This window comes from Octopus sinensis, linkage group LG3 (assembly GCF_006345805.1).
Source record: "Octopus sinensis linkage group LG3, ASM634580v1, whole genome shotgun sequence".
In the NCBI taxonomy this organism is placed as follows: Eukaryota; Metazoa; Mollusca; class Cephalopoda; order Octopoda; family Octopodidae; genus Octopus; species Octopus sinensis.
The window spans coordinates 74,699,206-74,722,008 of NC_042999.1; the positions used below are offsets into that span (position 1 = coordinate 74,699,206).

General features: G+C 37.1%; 1 protein-coding gene across 1 annotated transcript in view; it reads right to left on the minus strand.

The window, feature by feature from the left end:
• The window catches only part of LOC115209054 (MAM and LDL-receptor class A domain-containing protein 2-like), a 217,824-nt gene that overhangs the window by 49,762 nt on the left and 145,259 nt on the right, over positions 1-22,803 (minus strand). Inside the window, exons 26-31 of the mRNA XM_029777126.2 lie at positions 13,934-14,091; positions 12,089-12,220; positions 8,022-8,132; positions 6,162-6,279; positions 5,499-5,606; positions 4,328-4,365 (exon numbers count right to left, since the gene is read on the minus strand). Coding sequence (XP_029632986.1) covers positions 4,328-4,365; positions 5,499-5,606; positions 6,162-6,279; positions 8,022-8,132; positions 12,089-12,220; positions 13,934-14,091 — 665 coding nt within the window. The remainder of the gene's footprint in view (positions 1-4,327; positions 4,366-5,498; positions 5,607-6,161; positions 6,280-8,021; positions 8,133-12,088; positions 12,221-13,933; positions 14,092-22,803) is intronic.

A 22,803-nucleotide genomic window follows, 5' to 3' on the forward strand; every position in this document is an offset into this window, starting at 1 on the left:
TAAGCTTAAGCATGCAAATTTTGTTTTGTGAGTTGTTTAGTCAACAGAAACTACCAACAAAGCACAGTTATTGGTTTTAATAAAAATTAAATAGTAAAATGATTAAAGTTTTGGCACTACAAAATATAAAGAAATTTTTGATATTTTAAATAAATAACTGCATCAGAAAATAGGAATTATCACTGGCAGTTATGTATAGGTGAGTAGTAATGCAGCTCTCTACATGATAGGCTATAATGAAAGGGCTTACAGCACTTTTATAGAAGTAAAACAACACAGATTACAGAAATGTACTTGCATAGCAAGCATTTTGATCTGAGTTCATGTTCTAAAACTAAAGGGGTTGCAGTGTGGAAGACATATGTTAACCATTCAGAAATGCACAAAGACTGTCAACTTCACTTAAACATGTCAACTATGATTAAGTGAAGCTGAGAGTCACTCTGTGTTTCCAATACCCAAATGTTATTACAATTTATTGACTCATAGGTTGGATATTAACTATCTTGACTTTGCTAAAGCCTTCAATTCTGTGCCAAACAAACAACTCATGGCAAAACTCTTTGCAATGGGTATGTAAGATGATCTTTATAACGGGTTGAAGTCCTTCATTCTCAGTTCAAAAAAAGTAATCACAGTTCTTGGGCATCATTCTTTACCCTATGAGATGACATCTGGAGTACCACAAGGATCTAGTCTTGGACCCCTGTATTTTTAGTTGCATATATTAATGTCTTAGAAATAACATGGTAGTGGAACAATGTTGTTGACAGGGCTACTAGAGAAAAGAAACAGGCTTGGAAGGACTGGAAGAACGATGGTAGCAGGGAATTGTATCAGACTGCCAGAAGGGAAGCTAGGAGGCAGGTTTATTTAGTCAGAGGGGAAGCAGATAAGAAAAAATTTGCCAATGTTCTGTGCCATGCGGACCAAAGACTTGAGGTATTTCATGTTGCAAGACAGTGTGAAAGAGAGAATCGTGATGTTGTAGGAGAGAAATGTGTTCACATGGATGATGGCTCACTTGCACTAAACAAGCCTGCAAAGACAGAGGTTTGGAGATGCCACTATGAAAGGTTGCTGAATAAAGAAAATGAATGGGAGAATGAGAGTTTGCCGAATGTCGACCAAACAGAGGGACCAGCTATCCGAGTTGACAGTACTTTGGTAGATAAAGCAATTAAGAGTATGAAGACAGGGAAAGCCCCCAGCCCATCAGGAATCACTGCAGAAATGCTCAAAATATCTGGCAATGTAAGCTATAACCCAATCGCCCGTATAGTTAACCAGCTGATACAAAAAGGAGTCATACCCAATGACTGGTGTAGCAGCACTATAGTCAACTGCTACAAAGGTAAAGGTGACACTTTAGATACAAATAACTACAGAGGTATCAAGTTGTTGGATCAGGTAATGAAGATCACGGAGAGGGTCATAGCCCAACTAATTAGGGAGAGAGTTAGTTTAGATGAGATGCAGTTTGGGTTTGTGCCAAGGAAATGCACCACTGATGCTATATTCCTGGTAAGACAGCTGCAAGAGAAATACCTAGCCAAAGATAAACCTCTGTACCTGGCTTTTGTTGACATGGAGAAAGCTTTTGACAGGGTCCCCCGATCCCTTATCTAGTGGTCAATGAGGAAACTAGGGATAGATGAATGGTTAGTGAGGGCTGTGCAAGCCATGTACAGGGACGCTGTCAGTAAGGTGAGGATCGGCAACGAGTACAGTGAAGAATTCCAGGTAGAGGTAGGGGTCAACCAAGGTTCAGTTCTTAGACTATTTATCATATCCTCCAGGCAATAATAGAGAAATTCAAGACAGGATGCCCCTGGGAGCTCCTCTATACTGACGACCTTGCTCTAATTGCTGAGTCACTATCAGAACTCAAGTAGAAGTTTCAGGTGTGGAAATAAGGATTAGCATTGAAGGGCCTTAGAGTTGACCTAGCTAAAACCAAAGTCCTAATAAGTAGGAAGGCAGGCAAACCACAAATCCCTTCAGGTAGATGGCCCTGCTCGATCTGTTGAAAAGGCGTAGGTAGAAACTCTATAAGATGTACCCAGTGTAAGCTATGGACACATAAGAGGTGCAGCAATATCAAAGGAAAGCTAATTGGGAAGATAGTTTTTGTATGTGGCAGATGCTCAGGAGCAATAAACACTGAAAGTGTGCAGAGAACAACCTCCGCCATATTTCTGGGAGAAAAACTAGAAGTTGTTGATAGCTTCTGTTACCTAGGTGACCAAGTCAGTAGTGGAGGAGAGTGAGCTTAAAGTGTAGCTGCTAGAATAAGAAAAGCCTGAGCAAAGTTCAGAGAGATCTTACCTCTGCTGGTGACAAAGGGCCTCTCGCTCAGAGTAAAAGGCAGACTGTATGACACATGTGTACAAACAGCCATGCTACATAGCAGTGAAACATGGGCTGTGACTGCTGAGGATATACGTAAGCTCACAAGGAATGAAGCCAGTATGATGTGATGGATGTGTAATGTCAGTGTGCATACTTGACAGAATGTAAGTACCTTGAGAGAAGAGTTGAACCTAAGAAGCATCAGATGTGGTGTGCAAGAGAGACGACTGTGACAGTATGGTCATGTGGCGAGAATGGATGAGGATAGCTGTGTGAAAAAGTGCCACACCCTAGCAGTTGAGGGAACCTGTGGAAGAGGTAGACTCAGGAAGACCTGGGATGAAGTGGTGAAGCATGACCTTCGAACATTAGGCTTCACCGAGGCAATGACTAGTGACCGAGACTTTTGGAAATATGCTGTGCTTGAGAAGACCCAGCAAGCCAAATGTGACCATAATCTCGTGGCCTATGCCCGGGGTGTCACAAGCTCACTTATGCGTACCTTTCCTTCATTGGACACTAAACTCTGCTTGCGAAGACCTGTTGAGGCAAGTGAAACTGAAATCTAAATCAAATTCGATGACTGGCATCTATGCTAGTGGAGCGCTAAGAGCACCATCCAAGCATGATCGTTGCCAGAGCAGCTAACTGGCTTCTGTGCTGGTGGCACGTAAAAAGCACCATTTGAGCATGAACTTTACCAGCGTCGCTTTACTGGAACTTGTGCTGGTGGCATGTGAAAAAATATTTGAGCGAGGTCATTGCCAGTGCCACTGGACTGGCTCCTGTACAGGTGGCATGTAAAAAACACCATTTGAGTGTGGCTGTTGCCAGTACCACCTGACTGGCCCTCTTGCCGGTGGCATGTAAAAGCACCCACTACACTCTCGGAGTGGTTGGCATTAGGAAGGGCATCCAGCTGTAGAAACTCTGCCAGATCAAGATTGGAGCCTGGTAAAGCCATCTGGTTTGCCAGTCCTCAGTCAAATCATCCAACCCATGCTAGCATGGAAAGTGAACGTTAAACAATGCTGATGCCAACTTGAAGAATATTACAGTGTTGAAATAAGCAGATGACATCAAAGTGTACCTTGAGATAAAAAAGAACAGATCTTGTATGCTAGAGATCTTTCCAGCAATCAGATCTGGACACAATGTAGCAATGGATTACTGATTGGCAACTCGAGCTGGCTGTGGACAAGTGAACCACCATGCATTCTGTGAGGGAAAACCCAAGCTTTACATTCTCCCTCAACAACACCAATCCTAAGAAGTCTGCTAGTGAATGTGACTTGGACATCATTGTCAACAATGATTTGCATTGGACAAACTACATTTCTAAAACTGTCAAGAAAGCTGCATGTGTCTTAGCATCACTCAGTAAGACCTTTGTTGGACACTCTCCTGCTATCTATTTAAAGCTGTATATGTCGATGAAATGTTTGCATGTAGAGTTTGCATCACAGGTGTGGAACCTCTATCTTGCCCAGCATATCAAAATCCTGTTACTAGATGAATACCTGTTGCCAGGTATCTACAATACTCTGAACATTTTGCTTCCTTGGGCACGGACACATAAAAGTTCCAACATCTGGTAACTTGGTAGACACCTACAAGATTATTTATCAGCTTTGCAACAACAACCTTGGGTACATTTTTGCATACCATATGTCTAATACTTGAGGACATACTTACAAAAATAAGAAAACACAACACTCATGACTTTTATTAACATTTTTTTCATGTTCAAAATTGCTGGCTTGCCAGCTCCTGTCAAACTGCCCAACCCATGCCAGCATGGAAAACGGATGTCAAATTATGATGATAATAATGATGTTGATGATGATGATGATAATGATGATGATGATGATGATGATGGTAATGACTCACAAGATTTTGATCAGCTTGGAGCTGTTGTAGAAGACACCTGCCTAAGGTACCATGCTGTGGGAAGTATTATATATAGGTTACTTACCTTCTTTACTGCATTCCAATACCATGTATTTGCACTTCCTACAGAGAAGAGTAAAAGTTTTATTATTATATTTTTCAATGTTAAAATCACTTCTTTATACTGTTACCAAATCATATTGTAAGAGAGTAACAGCTAGATAAGTTATAGAACTGCACTGTGTTTATTGTCAAGGCATTTTTTGTAAATGATGTCGATCATCTAAGTTAAATCATTTAATACATAGTAGAACTGTTCATCATTGTAATCAGTGGGTGTGTTGTAAAACTGATGAGCATCACATTAGCCTGAAAGTATTTATTTGGATTTTACCTGTGGTAACAATGTTAATAACTTAATGATGCTTTCAATTCTATCACAGTCACTTCAAAATTAACATGAATGAAAATATCAATTGGTTCACGTCATCTAATTTCAAATAGGCATTGAGCAGACAAATAAGATAATAGACTATCTTCTCATAGATTGTAAATTCAAATCTGCTGAAGTGAGAATAGATCAAATTAGGAATAGATAATTGGAAAAGCTGTCTGTGATAAACAGACCTTCTATCTAGGGTGGATTTTTCATGTTTTACGTCATGAAGCTGAGAGATAAACACCCACTCACAAAATACATTTGTTTTGGAGGAGATATTTTACATTATGTGTAAGCACAACTAACTGTTGCAAGTAGTAGAGGCAATATATAATCAATGAGTGCTTTCTTTAACCAGTGGAAAAGAGTTTGAAGCCATCTATACAACTCATCCATGATAAAAGTATCTATCATGTTTTCATCTCTGCATTAACCAATTCTTTCACTTTTTCCAAATATGGGTATCATTATTTGATGTGACAAAGAGATCAATGATTTGGAAAAATTAATAGGACAATGGCAAATTACTTTGTGATAATTACTAATGTCCTTTTTCAACCTGCATTAAAATCTTGGATCACTCATCTGGGATCAACAAAAGATCACTGGAATCAATAAAGTCAAATTTAATCCATCACCAAAAAATAAATTCTCTGTTGAGTAAAGCATAAACTTTCAGTGAGCCAAGGTGACAAACTAGGACTCCATTTCTAGTTGTTGCTATTCCACTTGGTTACTGTAACAGGAAAAAATGCAGCATGGCATATAACATACTGTAACATGGCATAAATGTTGAATAACAGAAATAAATATTTACTCGAAGGAATTTGCTTTGAATCCTGGAATCAGTCCCATATTGCTGTCTGAAGGGTTTTGTGTGAATTTTACACCAAATCCCTCAATTGAATTACCAAATGTTCCATTACTATGAGAAAATAAGAATGAATGTAGAAAAATCAATAGAGACATAAATAGAGAAAGAAAGAGTCACAGATAGAAAAGAATATAGATCAATTGATACAGAAAGATAAAGAGATAAAAGAAACAAAGAGGGCAACACAGATAGATTGAAGCAAAAATATAAAAAGTTAACATATTGGAAAGATATAAGATATATTTAGATAATCAATTTTGATATTGTATACTTTCGCAAGTGAAATGACTTAGTTTATACATTCAGGAAAATTATGCAAATCCTGCACCTCAAAAGCATAGCGGTATATTCTCTAAGTTGATATTCACTACAAAACATTTTGTTTTATTTTTGGACAAGACATTTTATCTTCGTCCTCCTCCTTGGAATCATACTTGGAATCTTGGAGTTAGTAGCCCACGCTCTTAACCACTATGCCATATGACTCAACATAATATTATTATGGTGCATTATCAATCATATGGCAGTCTTTTTGATTATATAAAATGATATACTGTCACCTTCAAAGAAGTGGACAATGAAAAATGTGTTATTCAGTTTTCCTACCTTCTTCCAACAGAGGAACACAAATGATTTGCAATTTTTTCACTGTTCAAGTTGTCTTCACAAATATTTTCATATGAACCATTGTGGGACACTAGAATTGTGTTGTTTATGTATGTAACTAGAAAAAACAAACAAACAAAAGAACAATACAAGACAAAGCAAAAAGTTAATTTTAATTTTATTAATCTATAACCAATATCAGCTTATGCACATACGATTACACTCAACACCAATGTTTGCCACTACTCTACTTATGTGTGTGCTGGCATGTGTATGTGTGTATGTATGTGTATAAAACTGCAAACATGTGTATGTATAAATAGGATATAGCCTTTCATCTATGCACACTTTGCTGAACATATCAATGCAAAATTGTTAGCAATTTTAATGTTAAGATATTTGTATTCTCTAACTGCACACTTGGTTTACATAGGAATATTGTAATGACCTAAGCAGCAGAGGAAGTGCATATTCTGGAAACATAGTAATCAGAGTAAAAGTCCCAAGTGCTATCATTTCTGCTGGTAAAAAAAGGAACAAGTAAAAGAAATAACTGATGTTAAGCATAAAGAAGTAAAACCAAATATAAAGTTTCATCATATATATATGAACATGTATCCTTCACTTGTCATAAAACTATTCAAACAAGATGACACTTGAATTCATCTCAACATTTTTGCAGAGTAGTACACTGAAGAGAGATGTTCCTTAATGTACTTCATAATGTGAGTCAAAAATTGAAGGGATGGAAAATGAGGAGATGCATCTACATGTTGAGCAATGCACCTTACTTATTGTACTGCTGGTCACTGCACTAAAGTAAGAGGACCAGTGAGTATATGACTACATTTTATTTTTCAGACATGATTAAAATAGGAACTTGATTGGTATTCTGGCAAGGCATGTGAATGATTTTGTATTCTGAGGAAATGAATTGTTTGAGAAAGGTGTAATTATAGTTTTGGAAAAGTAATTTAAAGTAGGAATTGTGTATTCAAGAATTGAAGATTGAATATATATCAATCTAAGATCCCTCCTAATTCTCTTCTCAAGATAATGTTAGTGTCATAATCAAGAAATTTTTATGAGGTAGAAGACCATGCCATTTATATATGTAAAGGGTAAAGATCCCCTTTGGTCATGAATGGCCATGGGATTACATCTAGAAAATTATCCTCCAATGTACAAGTTCAGGCAAGGTAGTTTATAGAAGACCACCAGTTGCCCATTCATTAAAGTCTTCCCTCTCTACGCCACCGATGTTATTCAAGGGAAAGGCAAAAGATGATACATCTTGGCACCAGTTATGTTACAACTCATTTCTACAGCTGAGTGAACTGGAGTAATGAGAAATAAAGTGTCTTGCTCAAGATCACAACACAACATGGTCTAAGAATTGAACTCACTACTTAATGATTGTGAGCCTGATTCTCTAACCACACACACATGCCCAAACCACACACACACACATGCAGTTTACACATACATTTACATACACACAGGCACACATACTCTCTCTCTCTCACACAAACACACACACACACAAATCATCATCATCATCATTGTTTAACATCCGCCTTCCATGCTAGCATGGGTGGGACCGTTTCATGAGCTGGCCAGGCAGAAGCCAGCACCTGACCTCTGTGACTGTTTTGGCAGGATTTTTACAGCTGGATGCCCTTCCTAACACCAATCACTCAGCAGAGTGGATTTAGTGCTTTTTACGTGGCACAAGGACAGGTGAGGTGAGTAGTGCATTTTACGTGGCACAAGCATACATATATACTTTACAAATACACGGACACACATACACAGATGTATACTTATATTTATATAGAGTGAGTAAATTTTTCTACGTACAGCAATAGAATTCATCAGAGTCATCATCACAGTCTTTTTTACCATCACAGCGAAGTTCTTGTTTGATGCATTTCAGATTTTTGCATTGCCAATTTCCAATTGCACATGAAGCTGAAAGTAGAAAATTGGGAAAAAGAAATCATCCATGGAATCTTTTGTAATCTGGAAAGCTATCTTTTTTGCTGCTATTGTTTAGCTCAGGGTCAGTCTTTATCTTGTAGACCTATGACCATTCTAAGTTATACATCCTGTCTGTTTTCAGATATAGTGCATTTAGAAGTACATTGTTCAATGCATTCTTCCCTTTTTCAGGTTTTTTCTAGCAATTTCTGTAACTATGCAGAAGCTTTCTCATCTGCTCCACTGTGGATATACTAAATATCCCTGTCATGTACTAAGGAAGAAATAATTGACTATACTTGCCAACTAAATTTGTAGCCTGCTATGTGAGAAATGCTTTTTGTTTTTTTTAATCAATCCAGTTAAAACCTGAACTGATTCATTTTCTTGTTGAAGCTATTCTGTTTCTATTGATTCACTCCTTACTATGTTCCCCATTTAGTGATTAGAAAGATGGCTGAATTACTTCTTAATAAAAGCATTTTATGTTTCCCATATAATAGTTAATAATCTTGCTGATTTAGTTCCATGTTGAAGCTATTTTGTTTCCTATGAAACAGTTGGAAGCCCTAAAGAAAACGTTTTGTTTTTTATGTCCCTGATGGAAACTGAAGGGTTTAAATTCTCAGCGTTGTTAATTTGGTTTTCATGTAAGCATTGACAACCAAACCCATTCAGATACCACTTACTGTTAATAGTTGGCAAACCAGTCGTTTCAATTTTTATCTGAAACCTTTTTATTCTCAAGATGTTGTTGATATCCTAGTTATCTCTATTTCCATTTCAAAGTATTTTCTTTCCCATTCAGTTATTGTGAGCAATCCAGCTGCTTCCACTCCCATGTAAAGCTTTTTTAAATACCATGCAGGACTTGTAAACTTAACTATTTCAGTTCCAATTCAAAGCTACTTTGTTTTGCTATGTAAGACTTGACAACCCAGCTGTTTCAATTTCAAGATTTACAATAGGCAACACAACACTTTCAGTTTTTATTCAAAACAGTTTATATTCCCAAGAAACAGTTGGTAAATGTTGTGGAGGATACTCCTTGAGTGAGAGAAGTGGGCTGTTCCACTACAAATAAATAGTGGACAGCTACAAAGAGTGTAGTCAGTCACAGAGCTATTTTTGGTGTTTTTTTAAAATCATTTTTGATCCCTGTGAGTGAAATTGTGAGTTAAATTGCTATATACTCATTGAAGGTCTCCTGTAAGGGTGAAACTATCTTTTGAATATCATTGTTAAACTGTTGAATTGTTGTTGCTATTTTTGTCTGTGAAATTACAATTGTTTTCTTCCCCATTCACGGGTGAAGTAGACAAGACACAGAGGATAGAGTGGGAACCAGTTCCTGCTGGCAGTTATGCTCCAGCCACTGGAAGACGTTTGACAGCTGACGTGTTACAGGTATGAGAGATAAAGATGGAGCAGAGGAATGACCACAGGATACAAGGAAAAATTCGCTGACAAAAATAATTCTATGAAATAACAGAATATGATGGCAAAAAAATTCTGTTGAACAAAGGAGTACTACCCGGGACACAGAGAAAAAGAATAATACAAGTCTGTTGAAAGATTTCAGTCAGGTTACTCATGTTTTCATAGCACTACTCGTAAGATTGTAAAGCATACATTCAAACAGCATGGTTTGAAAGTGGAATACACAGAGTTAAAAAAAACAGAATTGCCAATAAGTGTATATCGGAAAACTCTATGTAATAATTTATTTATGTGTGAAATAGAAATAATAGAATATGATGGGAAAAAAAAAATCTATTGAAGAAGGATTTCTGAAGTACTACCTGGGACACAGAGTTAACATAATGTAAGTCTATTTGAAGGATTTCTGTCAGGTAACTATGTGTTTGTAGCACTACTGGTAAGAATGTAGAGCCGGTACTACCTGGGACATTCTGGAGAGAGAACTCTATGTAATAATTAATTTTCCTGTGATAATAAATTGAAAAAAAATTTTTTTTTCAATTTATTATCACAGAAACTGAAAATGAAAAAAAAATTTTTTTTGTCCTGCACAGAAACTGAAAATGAAAAAAAATTCTGTGTAAAAAAAAATGAAAAATAATAATTCTGTGTGTAAAAAAAATGGAAAATGAAAAAAAAATAATGCTGTGTGTAGAAAAAAAATCTCAAAAGGGGAGGTGTTGTGGAGGACACCTCTGAGTGAGAGAATAAATAGTGGACAGCTATGAGGAGTGGAGACAGTCGATGAGGTATGCCATTCGGGCCAGTCATGCAGATGATGAAGTACATCGTTATAATGCAGGACATATCAGTGTCGAGCAAGACATAACAGAAAACTAGTTGCTTTTCTCCTCAGTTGAAATTATTTTGTGTTTTCTATAATAGTTGGCAATAGATCTGTTTCAAATCCTAGTTGAATTAATTGTTTCAAATTATTATTAAAATAATATTGTTTTTTATGTGCAAGAGTGGTTGTGTGGTAAGAAGTTTGCTTGTCAACCACATGGTCCTCGATTCAGTCTCACTGCATGGTACCCTGGACAAATGTCTACTTACTACTATAGCCCTGGGCTGACCAAAGGCTTGTGAATGGACTTGGTAGGCATAAGCTGAAAGAAGCCAATTGTATGTATATGTCATTAACATCACCATCCTCATCATTTAACACCCATTTCCCATGCTGGCTTGGGTTGGACGGTTTGAGAGGAGCTGGCCAGTAAAGGAGCTGGCCAGTAAAGGAGCTGGCCAGTAAAGGAGCTGGCCAGTAAAGGAGCTGGCCAGTAAAGAAGCTGTCCAGACTCCAATTGGCTGTTGTGACATGGTTTCTACAGCTGGGTACCTTTCCAACTTCCAGCCACTTTACAGAGTGTGCTGGGTGCTTTTTATGTGTCATTGGCATGGGTGCATTTACACAGCAGCATGAGTACATTTTATGTGACACTGGCATCTGTAAAGGACAAGTCTGTATATATGGGTGGATGTCAACGATTTTACTTAGCTTCATGCATCTTCTCAAGCTGGCAACTTAGCTTTTTTTTTTTAAATACTAGTTGAAGCTGTGGTTTACTCATGCACAAGGAATGTACATGTCTCTACATGTTACATTGTAAATTGCAGCTTTCCACTAGTATTCATTTGTCTTTTGCAGCCGCTGAAGTGGACTAAAGCATTATAAGAGGGGCAGTTGAATGCAGATCAGTTATCAGGTTCTTGTATCTGAAAGGTTGCACTCCAAAAGAAACTTTCGATGAGATGAAAGAAGTTTATGGTGGTGATGCACCATCATGTGACATAAGTCAAGCACTAGCATTGCCAGTTCAAATGTGGTTGGACATAGGTAGAAACTGCTTCTATTCTTAGACAGCCCTATTCCACCAATGATGGCAACACCATCCATAAAGTGGAAGCCACAATTTTGTGGATCAGTACATAACTATTTGGCAACTAGCTCAAAAAGTGAGCTAGTTGAAGATTTTTTTTGTTTCTCATGCAACAGTTTGTGACCCTTTTGTTCAACTGAAGCAATTGTGTTTCCTATGCAACATTTTATTTTCCTATTTCATCTCTTCTTTGTGAATATTTGAAAATTTACACATTTCTTAAATTTTGGAGCTTCTCAAGTTTCCATTTTCAAGTCAGCATTAAAACTACTTATGAGGGTTGATAGAATTCATTTTTTGTATTGACATAAAACTGGTTGGAATGAAAAGGTAAAATTTAGATGGATTTTGTTATGCTGTTTACTACAGTGAAGATTTAATTATTTGATGAGGTCATTTTGTTTTAAAATGTTTTTGTTTGTAAATTGGATTACTGATTGAAGTGTTGTTCTCTACATTTCATGAAATAAACTACTTATGGATTCTTTGATATGCCTGAGCAACCACATCTGGTCTAGATGGTAAACTTACTAAAACAAAATCACCTGATACTCTAATAAAAAGCAAGATATCTATCTTTCTTACCGCAATTCTTTTCATCAGTGCCACCTTCACAGTCAATTTCTCCATTACACATACTTTCTTTACGAATGCATACATTTGTAGAATTGGTTTCATTGCGACCGGGAGGACATCTAACTTCACCATTTTCACAACCTTGAAGATGTAAAAAAGAAAAAGGTGAATATATAAATTATAAATATTCTATAAATAAGTAAATAGTTAGCACAGTTAAGTATGTTTAATTTTCATGTAATCTTTTCCTGTTGGAATAATTAGTTAATGAATCATTTGCCTGACAACCAAACAATTATAATTTTATAATTTAAATAGGTTTGCTTCATCGGAAATGATGCAGCTGTGGTCACATGCCCTTTCACTAAGATGTAAGCATAGATCTCTAGTTAGGCAGCTGGTGACATAGTATCATCCCAGGCTGTAAGGGCTAAAAAAAGGATTAAAGTGGTAGGTGGTAGGGATTGAAATCAAGAGGCTATGTGGGAAGCAAAACATAGATATATTTGCTTGATCCAGTGGATGATGTAACTGATAGATTTAAGCTCCAATACATTTATTGTATAAACCTGTAATGTAAGAAGTTCAGACAGAATTTTAAACTTGAGACTAAAACAAAAGTGCATTCCAGAAGGTTTGAAACTTTTCCAGGAGAGACATTTATTAATTTCAAAGAAGGACAATACTCTAATATTCTTTAAAATAAGATCCTTTTACTTAAATGCACTTGTAGCACTCCAGCCACTTCGTAAGGCTCCATGAAAATCCCCCAAAGTGAAGCTATCCAAGACCCTTGTCACAGCTGCCTTTCTCTTCTACAGCTTGAGGGACAACCAAACTGCAGGGAGCAAAGTCTGGTCTGTAGGGAGGGTGAGGGACAGTTTTGATGCCCATCTCTGTCAAATAGCTGATTACTGTGATAGAATTGTGGACTGGTGCATTGTCTTGGTGCAGGTACTTTGACCTTCTGTGATGAAATTTCTTCTTTAACCCACTCAAAAACCTTCACAATGTACTCTTTGTTAACTGTACGGCCAGAGAAAATCCAGTGGATGCAAATGATGCCCTTGCTGTCGAAAAAGGGGATCGATCATCATGAGCTTACTGGTAGACTTGCTTTGCCTGGCTTCTTGTGCCAGTGAAAAACAATTGTTCAGCTCATACAAGTTAATCTATAAGTAGCCTGGAGCATTTATTGCATAGAAAGCTTCTAAATTGTTTCCTTGTCCTGACTACATTCTGCAAACTAGTCACCGTGACAAGGAACATTTAGTAGAGTGTGTTCAAAGTGCTGTTACAACTGACTCCTTCCATCTGGAATAAAATAGTTGACAGGACAATTTATTTGTTGTATCATAATGATATACTAAAATTACAATAATTTAAGACAGTTATAAGCACTTCTCCTAGAAAGATTGTCTCAAAATTTCTGTAATGCACTTTGTATTTGTCACCGATTCACTGCTGACTTTTTATTTTTAAGTTTAATTACAAGTCATGATATCCAAACATTTCTCATAAATTAGGAGACTGAAAATTTACTATACTCACCAAAAAGAATTATTATTAGGTGCAAGTTCAGTAGTATGAAGAAATAGTGCGACGTGTTCAGTCAATCCTTTCAATATTAAACACTTATTTCTTACAATTTTACTTCACCATTTCTTTTCAATTTTTAAAAAAAACATTGATGGAAAGTGGTAATATATGTAAATAACTTAAAAAGAGTGAAACAACTTTAAACAGAAAAGTGAAATGCAGTGTAGATTTGAGATACCAGGAACACACTGTATTTTCCCTAGCATTCATCCAGCCACAAGGTATTAATATAGAAAAACACTCTTAACAACTTACTTGTATTGGAACAAGTCACATAAGTGGTATCGCATTGGCATCGTCCATCACAATTGTATAAATCCCATCGCTGATAACCATAATAATTATAATAATAATAATAATAATAATAATTTCCAGTCATGTACGTTTTTATGCTTGTTTGAGTTGTAGTGCCACTGTGACAAAAAACAAAAGTTTGACAATTACTTTTCAAAATTCATTTCATATTTTAAAGTAAAGGCTATTTGTGAACATAATGTGGCTGTCCTGTAAAGGACAATGTTACTGTTGTTTTAGCCCCAAGAAACATGGTTTTTAGCTGGCTATACGACACATCAGTGTTGTTGTATTTTAGAATAGGGAGTTCAGCACTCCCACCTAGCGCAAAACAACATCTGTGGACTTTATCAACACAGAGTAGCTGCTTGGCCAGATTTCGTTGCTGAACCCACCATACGAATATATAGTTTTCAAAGTGACACACAGTCACTGATCTAAAAATAGGAATATTATTTCTAAATCTCTGAAAAAGAGACATTAGTGGCAGTTCTTTAAAATAAAGGCCATTTACCACCATAATGTAGCTGTCCTGCAATGGACGATGTTACTCTTGTTTTAGCCCCAAGAAACATCATTTCTAGCTGGCTATACGAAATAATATCTGTGTCATGTGTCACTTTGAAAACTATATATTTGAATGATGAGTTCTGCAATGCCATCTGTGTTGATAAAGAGCAATAACCCAGAAACTAGTCCACAGATGTTTTGTGCTAGGTGGGAGTGCTGAACTCCCTGTTCAAAAATATAAGGACACAGATATTGTGTGATATAGCCAGCTAGAAACGATGTTTCTTGGGGTTAAAGCAACAGTGACATAGACCTTTACAGGGGATGATGTTACTTTTTTTAAAGAACTGTTACTGAATGTCTCTCTTTGAGAGATTTAGAAATAATAATATTTCTATTTCATATTTTACTTTGCATAATATATATTATTTTCAGGACATCCATACTTTTGGCATGGGATAGCTTAAATTGCTTTTAATTGTTAGCAGTTGAAACACTACATCCTTTAAGACTTCCATACTTCCTGAAATCCACCAACAGTACACCTGATGCCCCACCACCTATGTTTCTTCTTTTTCTTTTTCTTCTTTAAGACTTTTATCACTGTTCTCTTCCTGTGCATATTCTGCTTACTGTTCATGCCGTTTTGGTTACTTTTTCTGATGAGTTATAGTGCACCTGAGCACTGTATATAATTCTTTTGTTACATATTTCATTACATGCTTAATGATAGTAAAATAAAAATGGCACACTTTTATTCAATCACATTTTTCATTTCTGTTTAAAATATGCTTAAGATATAGTAAATGTATCCTCTTCCTGGTTGTCGTTGTTGTCATCATCATCATTAACCTCAGCATCACAACTACCAACACATCACTATCATTTAACATATGTCTTCTGTGGGGACATGGGGTGAGTGGTTTTACAGGATCCAATGAGTTAGATGATTGTATTGTACTCCAATGTCTGTTTGGTATTGTTTCGATCTATCTGTATATATTTGTTTGTTCCTAGGATCATGGTCAGTCTACTTAGAATAAGGAATCCCAAGTTACAGGAACATTCTATGTGTGTGTATAAAAATGTTTTCATACTTAAATATATATTGTTTTAGCATTTAATTAGGAAACAGTGGTGAGTAAAAATTCTGTAAATAACAAGCATTTACCATGTATTGGCTATAGAAAATAGTCCAATATTGGGGAATATAAGACTTTGATGGAAAAAATGGGTATTAGCATGTGTGGGAATTGAACTCATAACTTTAGCTTTTTGTGATAAGTGTGTTGATCGATTACACTAACTTACCCACCAACTTCGTTCTGTTAGATTTAAGAACTATAATTTCATGATGTTGTATAAACAAATATGTGCTTGTTCTGCGTTAGATTAAGAAACAGTGATGAGGGAAAATTCTGTAAATAATAATTATAAGCGTTCACTATTTATTGGCTATAGAACATAGTCTAACATTGGGGCATATAAGCCTACATGTACTACATGTACTAGTACCCCTTCTTTGCCATTGAGAGCTTATATGTCCCATAATTAGATATAATTAGACTATTTTCTATTGCAAAAACATGGTGAAGGCTTCTAAGCTTAAAGCTTATAATTGTTAATTACAGAATTTATACATGATAATAATAATAATAATAATAATAATAATAATAATAATAATAATAATAATAATAATAAACAAAAGAATGAGACTGCGATATTAGATAAATAGAGGATTATTTATATATGTTATAATCTAGAACAAATAGTAAAAAGTTGTCATTATAGTTCTCGGAGTTTTGAATGTCAGAGTGAAGAGATACGATGCATTCTCATCAGTTTTTAATGGTGAAAGATGCTATGAAAATCCGTTGAATAAAAGAGAAGTTGCTCTAATTGGTAGAAAAAGAAAAAAGATAAAGAATGCATGCAACCATACTATCATAATACATAGACATAAACCTCCTGTGTTCAAAATGTCTACATACGTACACACTCACAAGCACACATGTATACGTACATGCAAATACACACAGATATGTATATATATATATATATATATATATACATATATATACATGTCTGTGTGTATTTGCATGTACGTATACATGTATGTGTGTGAGTGTGTACGTATTAATTATCTTTTTTAATAATTTGATATATTTGAATAATATAAATTAATTAATCTTATGTATTGGCTTAAGTTTTTCATTGTATGATTTACCTAATAGTGGTTTTATCTCTAATTTAATATAATATATATATATATATATATATATATATGATTGATTGATTGATTGATTGATTCTAGTTTCAGCTTATGAGCTGTGGCCATGCTGGGGCACCGCCATTTGGTGTTGCTACTTGGTTTCACTTCATGGAGGCTTTCTAGCAACTGCTATTTGGTGCATGAGAGAGTTCGATGCAGCTGCCCTCATCTGCCCCTCCTGCCGTGAAGTTGGTTCATCTGGGACACCTGACAGGAAGAGATCCAGCTTCATTTTAAAGACATCTGTATCCACCCCATGCAGGTCTCTCAGGTTCTTCGGGAGGATATTGAAGAGCTGTGGGCCTCGGAAGCCCAGGCTATCACAGAATCTTGTCCTACATCTTGATGGCAGGTTTGGAGTCCTAGGCACCACGCAGTGGCGCCCAGTTCTGGCATTTGCGTAACTCTCGATGCCAAAGTTCAGGACACTTCCCTCCAGGATCTTCCAGATGTATATTATGGCATATCTTTCCCGCCTATGCTCCAGGGAATATAATTTTAATCTCTTGAGTCTTTCCCAGTAGCTTACATTCTGCATAGAGGCTATCTTCTTTGTGTAGCTTCGTTGGATCGCCTCAAGTTCTGTGATCAACTTGACACTGGATGGTGACCATAGCTGAGAGCAATAGTCAAAGTGGCTTAGGACAAGTGTCTTCCAGAGGACCATCATGGTTTCTTGTTCTCTTGTTCTAAAGGTTCTAAGAATCCATCCAGCCAGCCATCTACATTTCATTGTCAGTTTAGCAACATGTACATGAAAGGTCGCGTCATCACTCATGTGAATACCCAGGTCACGCACTGATTGTGCCTCTGGGATTGCAATCCCTCCGGGTCCAGTGTATTCATTGGGTATTGCATTCAGTTTTGCATGCTGATAGTATAAAGCTTGAAACTTTCCAGCATTGAACTGCATGCTATTCTTTTCAGCCCACTTGTATATTTCGTCCAGCTCACATTGCAGGTGTTTAGTGTCCCCAGGGTTCTGTATTGCCTGTGAAACTTTTGTATCATCTGCATAACTTGTGATCGTGGCTCTCTGCGTGGCTGGGGGCATGTCTGAGAGGGCCATTATGAACAGTAGTGGTCCCAGAACAGTGCCCTGCGGAACACCGCTCACTATTTGTGTGTTAATGGAGGTGGCCCCATTGGCTACTACCACCTGACTTCTATCCTTCAGAAAGTCATGAAGCCATTCTCCCAGTTTTCAACTATGTTGAGATCACGCAGTTTGTGACATATCATTCCATGATCGACTTTATCAAAGGCCTTTGCAAAGTCGAGATATATCACTTCCACATTTGAGTGGTTGAGCAGCCGTTTCAGCACCCAGTCATAGTGTTGTAGGAGCTGAGTTAAACAGCTTCTCCCTGGTCGGAAACCATGTTGGGTGTCGGGCAGCAAGTCATTCTCTTCAAGGAAGGTGATCAGCTTCCTTCTGACTATTCGTTCCATGACCTTGCTGATGTGTGAGGTCAGAGAGATAGGTCTATAGTTCTTGGCTTCCGCTCTGCTACCTCCTTTATGAATGGGGCATATTTTACCTTCCTTCAGTTTTCCTGGAAGTTTGCCAGCTGCAAGGAAACTCTGAAAGAGGAACTGCAGTGGTCTTGCTAGGACTCTCTTACATGCTTTTAGGAGGATTGCCGGGAATCCATCGGGGCCAGTAGCTGAGTCTGTTTTCATTTCATCTATAGCCTTGGTTACATCGTCTTCCTTTATATCGATGTAATCTATCGTCGCCGCCTCTGATTTTATATCTGCAGTGGTAAAAAGTCAGTTGGATTGGTGATTTGGAGATGCCCAAGGGGTGGAGTGAAAACACTCTTGAATTGCTCATTCAGTATTTCACTTACCCTCATTGGTTTTCCTGTAAGTGTGCCATCCTTTTCGAGGAGTGGCCCTATTCTACAGTGCACTGTAGCTGTTTCTTTGGCATACCTGTAGAAAGCTCTGGGGTTAGATTTTATGTTTTCTATAGCCCAGGCTTCTTTGTCTGCTCTTTCTTTTTCATGGGAGAGTTGCAGACATTTTTCGATTTCCAACAGTTTTATTTTTAGGCGGGACTTTTCACTGCTTTCAATCTGTTTGTTTAGGCGATTTGAAAATTTTGTACGCCGTCTCATTAAAATTTTCCTCTCTCTGGGGATTTTGTTCTTGTGTACAGTGGCCTTTCTCTCTGGGACACATTTGTAGCATATGGCTTGCATTACAGACATGAATTGTTGAAGTTTCACGTCGATGTCTGAAGTTTCACGTCGATATATATATATAATGAACATATATATATATATATATATAATGAATATGTGTACCTCATCCTCATTTACACATAGGTGTTTACATGCTTACAGGTAACATTATACATATATATTTTGACATCTATACATATAAATATACATATACATATATAAATATATATATATATATATATATATACAGACATGCATTTACACTCCCGCATACATGCATATACATACATATATATATAAGAATAGCCTAGGCAAAGTTATGTAGGAGTTGTGAGTATGTGCTGTTGCTGACAAGGCACAAGTTCTTGGCTTCATCAGAAAAAAGTGCCATTTAAAAAAAAAATTTATGTTTTAATGTCTTTTTTCAGTTGCTGTTGAAAAGTGATAAAGGACTTATGAAATTTGGTTTTGTTTATAAGCTTCAGTAGATCTGTTTCGGAGCCTTCTAAGTCATTGATTTGGGGAGGGAATTTCTTTGATTTAATTTCATGGTATATGTTCTCTGTGATAGACTCTTCATTGTTGTAATGGAAGGCCTTCCATCTCATACAGTTAATAAGATCTGTAATTTTCTCCACTAGTTTTTTAGACTATAGTTCCCTGGATGGTATAGGAAGTTTTCATTGAGTAATTGATAGTGTAAGGATCCATATTAGATTATATATCAAGGGTAAAGACCCCCTTCGGTTATGAATGACCATGAGATTATAACTAGAAAGTTATCCTCCAAAGCACAAGTCCAGGCAAGGTTGTTTATGGAAGACCTGCAGTCTACCATACATACCAGCCGTGACCGATTTTATTTAAGGGAAAAGCAAAAGTCACTGGAAAGGTTGTGAATGGCAATTTAAGAACTTTGCCGAACAAGAAATTACAACCCCACCCACAAAAAGCTAAAAAAAGAACACCAATTGACAGTTTAACCAACAAGTTAAACAAATGCTCGATTAGTGAGATAGATATTTAACCAATTGACTAAGAATAAAGAGTGGAATTGGACTGGTGCATATGTTATTAATATTGGTGTAATAACTATCCTTAGACACAATAATATATTAGGTTGTCAAGAAAGTTCTTGCAGTTTTTAACCTTTAGATTCAGATGCACATATCTCAGCTCAAACAAAACTTTATTAATCGAAATAAACACCATCAGAATCAACACTTTGCCAACGTTAAGCAAGTTTATTTTTGCCAGTAGCGTAAAAATCCTGCGTTCTGGTGGCGAAGATGTTATTGAAGGCGTGTTTGGCATCGTCTTGGTTTTTGAAGCATTTTGAAGTTGTTGAGATGCTTGAAAAAGTGGTAGTCGGTAGGCGAGAGGTCTGGTGAGTATGGCGGATAAGGCAGAGTTTCGTAGCCCAATTCGTTCAACTTCTGCAGGGCCATTTGTGCGATGGTGGCTGAGCATTGTCATGGAGAAGATTTGGTCCTTTTCTATTGACCAATGCTGGCTGTTGTCAGAGTTTCTTATGCATTTCATCCATTTGCTGACAGTATTTCTCCACCGTAATGATTTCGCCTGGATCCAAAAAGGTGTGATGGATGTGAGCAGCTGCAGACCACCAAACAGTCACCATGAACTTCTTTTGGTGCAACTTTGGTTTCAGGAAGTGCCATGGAGTTTCATCGGTGTCCAACCACTGAGCTGAGTGCTGCCGGTTGTCATAAAGAATCCACTTTTTATCGCAAGTCACAATCCAGTTGAGAAACAAGTCGCTGTTGTTGCGTAAAAGAAGGGAAGACGACAATTCAAAACGACATTTTTCTTTGGTTGTTGTTCAATTCGTGTGGCACCCATTTCTCAAGTATTTTTGTTTTTCCAATCTCTTTCAAGTGGTTGGAAATTGTCATATACGTTACGTCTAATTCAGAAGCAAGATCTCGAACAGCTGTGCGTGGATTGGCTTCCACTAAAGCTCTTTGTTGATCGTTGTCAACATCCAATGGCCGACCACTACGCTTATCATCTTCAAGACTCTCGTCACTGCTACAAAATTTCCTGAACCACCATTGTGCTGTACATTAATTAGTGGTTCCTGGGCCAAATGCATCGTTGATATCGTGAGCTGTTTCAGCAGCATTTCAACCTAGCTTGAACTGGAATAAGAAAATTGTGCAAATTTGCTTTTTGTCCATGTTGTATTCAACATTCCAGAAACAAATGGCCTAATAATTCAAAAAGAAAAATAGTAACATGATTAGATAGAGCGAAAAGAAGGCTTTAAAAGGATATATAAAGTCAAAGTAATTTTAACGAAAATTAATTTGAAAATACATCATTTAAAACCAAAATTAAAAATTCCGCAAGAACATTCTTGACAACCTTGGAAGTTACCTGTCCAGCAATTGTACTATTCAGAGATATCGAGAAAAAGATCAGCGTAGCTCATAGTGCTTTCAGAAATCTTTCAAAGAGAGTCTTCTCAAACCATGACCTCACCATCCAAATGAAAGTCATGGTATTCTGGCCTGTCATTCTTTCCATAATACTCTATCACTGTGAGATATGGGTATTTTATTGATGTGACTTAAAGAAAATCAAACATTTTCAGCAGTACAAACTTTGCGCAATCATGAGGATTCGATCGAAGAACTATATTACCAATGGAGCGGTACTTTTCTGGTCTGGACTACTGTGCATTGAATCTACCATGGCATAATACCACCTCCACTTGTTATACATATGCCTCAAATGTGCTTTCCCTGTCAAGTCCTCTTTGTGGAGTTGGTCTCATGCAAAAGATGACATGGAGCTCCTAAATTCTGTTTCCTTTACCAGCTCAAGGTAACTTTCTCCACTGCTCCTTTGACCCAAATATGAAGGAGAAAATCACCAAGGATCACCCAAAGTAGCTGTATGTTATCATCAAAGGAATGAACCAGATGGGAAATAACAAATGTTAACAGGCAGAGATCAGACGTCAAAGACACAAAGAATAACCTGCATTTCCTCATCCTCTACCAACCCCTGGCTCTTCTATAACACCCTTGACCTGAACTGCCACCTCAGGCACCAGCATCCTCTGTACCCATCAGGATGAAGAGGCACAGTTACTTGCTATAGAGTAACTGCTCGAATATGAGTTAATACTGCTGCTGATGATATATAAATGTATGCCTGTGTGAGTGTGTGTAGATCCTCATCCTTTAATGTCTGTCTTCCATGTCAGCATGGGTTGAATGGCTTAACAGGTTCCAATGAGCTGAAGGACTATGCTGAGTTCTGATGTCTGCTTTGGTATGGTTTCTATAGCTGGATGCCCTTCCTTATGCCAACCTTTTTAAGGAATGAACTTAGTGCTCTTCGCATAACAATCCAGTAGACAGATCATCAGGTAACTTGTAATACAAAGGAAATGAAGAAACCCTCTCAACAGTTGATTGCAGTTATACAAAGGGGGAATCTGGTTTTATGCCAGGTGTTCAGAGGCTAAAGCATGATTGAGGGATAGGCACATGTATCTTACTATAGAAGAGATACATGGCTACCTCCCATTATATAGGAGTGAGTGGGAGTAGTTGGAAAGATGGGAGAAGTGTTGATGGTGAGTTATTGAAGCATTGTGTCAAGGTACAAGAAGGTGAGTATACAAGAGAATATGGACAGGAATGGGAACATGAAGCTGGATAAGTTCATTGGTGTGTGAGAGAAGAGTGACAGATGGTTAGGGATGGGAGTAAAGGTTAATGTAAATGATGTACAAGTGTGGAGGTGTGGTTGATGGTAAATATTAGTATGAGGGAGAAAGTGAAAGAAATAACTCAAGAAGGAGGAGATAGTAAGTGACAGTACAGGAA